General features: G+C 49.7%; 1 protein-coding gene across 1 annotated transcript; it reads right to left on the reverse strand.

The window, feature by feature from the left end:
• Nucleotides 1-3,079: 3,079 nt before the first annotated feature.
• LOC104934318 (transcriptional regulator Myc-B) lies at nt 3,080-5,361 on the reverse strand. The gene is made up of 3 exons (XM_019255224.2): nt 4,988-5,361; nt 3,914-4,551; nt 3,080-3,814 (listed from the first exon to the last, which is right to left on the reverse strand). The coding sequence occupies exons 2-3, from the start codon at nt 4,548-4,550 to the stop codon at nt 3,264-3,266; spliced, it is 1,188 nt and encodes a 395-aa protein (XP_019110769.2). The 5' UTR covers nt 4,551; nt 4,988-5,361; the 3' UTR covers nt 3,080-3,263.
• Nucleotides 5,362-5,611: the final 250 nt, after the last annotated feature.

The raw sequence follows: 5,611 nt of genomic DNA on the forward strand, positions 1-5,611 counted from the left end.
GAAACCTTTGAACAGAGCTGTGTTACTGTAAGCCAGCAGACAGTCTGTAGTCCTGAACTCATGGATCACTGTTATGCAGATCGTGACACTTTAATCAGATATTAACAATCCCTGTTAACTACAGACCTCCCTGCACTGACCTCCCAGGAAATCAGTGACTGCTCTCATTTGAATACCTCAGTCCTGTGAGGAGGAAGTGCCCCTGACGAACAACACTGCTAATTATTTAACCCTCAATCATGCAGGAAGTTCACTGACCTCATCTGATTTTCTTTCAAACATCACATGGTCGATTAAGATTTAAACAGCTCGTAGCTGTGCAGAAATAAAAATATAACACAGAGCTGTCGCTGCACTGACAATTTCCCTCCTCAGATGTTGCATCAACCCAACAGCAGCTCTCTGCTGTAGAAATCCAGAACTGCCCCCAGACTGTCACTCCTGGATCCTCTGAAATGACATTTAACACCCCTAAAACCAGCAGAACTTCCACAGTCCTCACCTCTTAAACGACATCTATGAACCCACTCAACAATGTTCTAGTCACCCTCCAATCAGAACCTCAAAAATACTGAGTTAAGAGGCTGGAACTTGAAAACCAAGAACTTCCAGAACCTCGTCAGGGAGGTCAAAGCAGAAAATACATATTTATAAAAAAGGACCTCCAGAACCTCCAGAACATCTTCATCCCTTGAAAACCACAAGAACCTCCTCAGAGAGCGAAGGTCTGTCAGGGACTTCCTGGACCTTCTGGTTCAGCAGGGAACCTCCTGCTGCTGGGACATCCAAAGAGAGTCAACGCTTCGAGCCGCACATGAAGACATTTCAGATACACTTAAGAATCTCCACGGGCCTCCTAAGAGTCATTAAAAAACAAATCATGAAGTTCCAGACCTCTTCAAGGAGGCGTACCCCTCAAACTCTTCAAACCTCCATAGGTACATTTAAAATAATCTGAAGAACCAAAGTGGTTCCTGACTCAACTTAAAGCTCCTGAGAGAACCTGCTCAGAGACTGTGGACTTTTGTAGACCCACGTCGTCCCTGTGGACCCTCTTTGTGATGACTGATGAGTGACAGCTGGACTAACCCACCTCCTTTGACAGGAAGCAGACTAAATATGGTCGATTGTTGTGGATGTGTCCGAGCACACAGCTGGAAAAAATGAAAGTGTGGCTGATGACGCAGCTCCAGAGCTGCTGGTGAAGGACGGTGACTGCTAATATACGTGATGATTACACCAACAGATGGTAAATCATCTTGTCACACTCACAGCAGCAACTATTTCACTGATTCTGGTCAAACTGGATCATGTTTTATGGAGGAAATGTTTCCTGGTTTTCCCTCTGATGTCCTCCGGCTGAATAGAAATATGTGAACAAGTGAGCACGAGGTCTCTGTTTGTATATATTATTATTATATATTCCGTATATGATGTATTCTTCACTCATTGTTTCTCCCCATTTCACTATATCAATTATACAACCTTCTCATCCATTCTATATAATTTCCCCTCTTCCTACTAACCTCTTGTTGGCGATTTCCTTTCTTGTCGCATGCTCTGCTCACGTCAGACTGAGCTGTCAGACCCGATCAGACGCCGAGCAGGCTTCACCAGCTGCAACTCAGCAAACCTCTCAAGACTGTTTGGTGTGAAAACAGTCTGGAGAAAGTCGCTCGGTGGGAATATTCAAACGCCGCTGTCAGCAAAGAGTGTGTGTGTGTGTGTGTGTGTGTGTGTGTGTGTGTGTGTGTTGTGTGTGTGTGTGTGTGTGTGTGTGTGTGGTAATCACAGTGAGTCGGCCTCCTGATTTGTGAGCAGGTGGAAATCATCTCATCAGGTTTTACAGCGTTTACTTAAATCATCATAACTTTATCAGAAAAACATCAAGAGGAAAAACATCAACCCCATGTCTGTGGAGTGAAGCTGACACAAAGACTGCAGAGTCTCAGAGACTGCGTCCAGGTTTTAGACAGTCTGCGGGGACGTCACAGAGACTACGTCCAGGTTTTAGACAGTCTGCGGGGACGTCACAGGACTAGTCCAGGTTTAGACAGTCTGTGGGGACGTCACGGAGACTACGTCCAGGTTTTAGACAGTCTGCAGGGACGTCACAGAGACTACGTCCAGGTTTTAGACAGTCTGCGGGGACGTCACAGAGACTACGTCCAGGTTTTAGACAGTCTGCGGGGACGTCTCAGAGACTACGTCCAGGTTTTAGACAGTCTGCGGTCATGACATCACTGTGAGAAGACAATGTCTTCAGATGAAGAAATGAATGGAAATGTGAAATGTCCTCCATGTCCACCACTGTCTCTCTCTTGGACCTGTTTCTGTCTTTTGTCTCTTCGTCTCTTTAATCTCAGACTTCAGCCTGCGCTCCACGAGCAGAAACAGGAAATCCTTCAGTCCTCGCTCATCGCTGACCGGCCCGGATGATCTGCGACGGTCTCTGCATGACTCAGCAGTCTGGACCGTTGGCATGACTCAGCAGAGAGTCACTGTGACTCAGCAGAGCTTCTCTGTTTCAGCTGATTCTGTTGGAAACACGGAGAAAGCGAAAAGACTCCGGCCACACGAGGATGTGGTGGATTCAGCAGCAGCCATCTTGGTTGGTCAACAGCCAATCAGGTTGCAGTTATCACATCAGACCCGCCCTGTATCAGATCAAGCGCTCTGATTGGCTCGACCAGACCCAGGACAGGTCGTTGGTCAGTGGCTCGCCACTCTGATTAACACGCGACACCATCATGTCGAACGTGTGTCTGTATGTAAGTGAACTGACTGTTATTAACGAGTGCAGGGGCGGAGCTGGCACAGCGAGGGGCCCGAGGGGCCCCGGGACGTGACACATCAGGACACGAGTGGAGAGGACGATCAGAAATATTATTCATGGATCTGTTTATTAGTGTGATGTAGATTTCATTTGGTTTATTATCATGTTCATGGTGTAATCTGCTCGTGTGCTGAGGACTCGGAGCCAAACTCCACCTCGACCCTGGAAATAAAAAGGCAGCTGACTGTGACCTCTGACCTCTGACACTGAGCTGGTGAAACACAAACACATCTGATGCCATCGTAACATTGACCTCCAACGAATGAAGGGCTTTTATTTTGAAGGGTTTGCTTCCTCTCGTGCAGCCGAGGAAGGAAAAATATAAAAATATGAAACTATAAAAAACAAATGCCTCGTTATGATAAAACCAGATGATCCGTGAAGCTTCAACACATTTTAAGTTCAAATAAATAAAGTCTGACAGGAATCATAAAGTCCTCAGCTGCTCCAGTCTGTGCTTCAGCTCCCTGCTCCTCTTCCTCAGCTCGTCCTTCGTGGTCAGCAGCCTCCTCTCGTCCTCTCGGATCTCGCCGATGAACGCCGTCGCCTGTTTCAGGATCACCACCTTGGCCGCCTTGTCGTTGTTGGCCACGGCGGGGACTTGGTCCCTCAGAGCCAGGAAGCTCATCTTCAGCTCGTTCCTGCGCTGCCTCTCCAGCACGTTGTGAGTCCTCCGTTTGTCCTCGTCCTCTCCGTCCGATGGTGGACTCCAGCACCTGCGGCCGCCGCCGCCGCTCTGCCTTGGCACCGGGCAGACGCTCTCAGACTTTAGCCGCTTTCCGGCAGGCTGGAGGGTCGCTGGGGGCTGCTGGGCGGCGTAGTTGTGCTGATGGATGTTGATGTGGGAACGTTTCAGGACCAGAGGCGAGGCGTCAGGCCGGCTGGTGTCTGATCGCCGTGACGACTTCCGCCTGTCCACTGTGACCACGTCGACCTCATCCTCCTCCTCCTCCTCATCCTCCTCTTCTTCTTCTTCTTCTGAGAAAAACAAAACATATTGATCATCGATAAAGATCTGTCGTACTCGTCATGACTGTGAGCGTTGAGAAGACTTTCAAAATAAAAGCTTTCTCCCACCTGATTCACTGCTGCTGCTGAGAGGTGGAGAGTCCAGACACAGTTCAGATGCCACCTCCACCTCCACCGCTGCTCCATCACCTCTCACCTCGCCGCTCGCCGGGCTGCATGGGAACACCACCGACGGGTTGATACAGTCTGCGGCTGCTGTGTGGAGGTCCTGCAGGTACGCCGTGTTCACCTGAGCCTGGTCGGCTGCTCCGTCCGTGCTCGTGTTGGTGTTGCTGGCTGTGGAGGAGTCCCGCCGTGCCCGGAGCGAGGCCAGCCTCTCGGACACCGCCTTCTCCAGCTTGGTGGCGGCGGCGAAGCTGCTGCTCCACATGCAGTCCTGGATGATGAAGGACTGGAGGAAGGCCGCCGAGGCGTCACAGTCCTCATCCAGCAGGTCGGACACCGCCTCCAGGTGTTCGGCGGCGGACAGAGGGACATCGCGCAGGGACGGACTCCGTCTGGGGGACAGAGGAGGCGTCGGCAGCAGCTCAAACTTCTTCCAGATGTCCTCGCCGGGGCCCGGGAGGAGTTGGCTGCACGGAGGCAGGTAGAAGTCCTCCTCCTCGCCGTCCAGGAGGAAGTAGGGCTGGATCGTGTCGTAGTCATAATCATAATTCATGCTGGACGTGGTCAAGACCGGCGGCATCCTGTGAGGAGACAAAACCTGAGTCAGGCTGAGCTGCTGCCACCTGACAGGGCGGAGGTGACCCCACCCTGACGCTTCTATGAAGAATTTAAAACTTCAGCTCCACCCGGACGACGAGCAGCTCACCCCGATCATCATCACTTCACAAAGCGACTCATTAATATGCAAACACTAAATAACAACGTTTAATTATCATGTGTAATAAAGTGTCCACAGGGAGCCACGGTAAAAAGTCACGAGATCACACCGACACTGATCCAGAAGAAATAAACTCAGAATAACTCTGACTGTTTAAAGCTCAAACTACAAAATAAAAGCCCCACATTCATTATAACACTGCAGCTGCCGGTCAAAGTAACGGTCAAAGTAACGGTCAGTCTAACGGTCAGTCTAACGGTCAAAGTAACGGTCAGTCTCAGCTGACAGTCCCAACTCACCTGATGCTGAACCTGCAGGTGTCTCACAGGCTGAACTCTTCAATAACCGAGGACAGTGACCTGGCTCCGGTGCTGACGCTCCGCCGGTGTCCTCGCACTGACTCACCGTCACCGGCGGCTCTGCAGACATTTAACACCCCGGGTCCTACTTTTTTTTTTTTCTCTCGTCTTCATCCGCGCACACTTTTTGCGCCAAGTGTGAGGCGCGAGCTCCGTAATAAAAACTAAAGCGACACGTGCAGAAGTCAGAACACGCAGGAAGCACGTGCTCTGTCACTGTGGAGGAAGCTGCGCGTGCAAACGGAGCAAAAAGACCCGTTAAACACGGGGACTATTTTACTCCGCGCATGTGCCGCCGTGAAGCGGTGATGTCAGAGAGGGTGGTCCGTGCTGTAAATGACGCGGAGGAGGAAAGAAGTTCCGGGAACCGAGCTCTGATTCAAAGTGACGAAGTAAACAAAAACATAAACAGACTAAACATAAACAAACTAAACATAAACAGACTAAACATAAACAAACTAAACATAAACAGACTAAACATAAACAAAAACATAAACAAACTAAACATAAACAGACTAAACATAAACAGACTAAACATAAACAAAAACATAAACAAACTAAACA

Source organism: Larimichthys crocea, chromosome II, assembly GCF_000972845.2.
Source record: "Larimichthys crocea isolate SSNF chromosome II, L_crocea_2.0, whole genome shotgun sequence".
NCBI lineage: Eukaryota > Metazoa > Chordata > Actinopteri > Sciaenidae > Larimichthys > Larimichthys crocea.

Coding starts and splice junctions, on each gene's coding strand:
- LOC104934318 (XM_019255224.2), bottom strand. CDS start 4,550: ATGCCGCCGGTCTTGACCACGTCCAGCATGAATTATGATTATGACTAC. Junction 3,815..3,913: donor CAGCAGCAGCAGTGAATCAG/GTGGGAGAAAGC, acceptor TGTTTTTCTCAG/AAGAAGAAGAAGAAGAGGAG.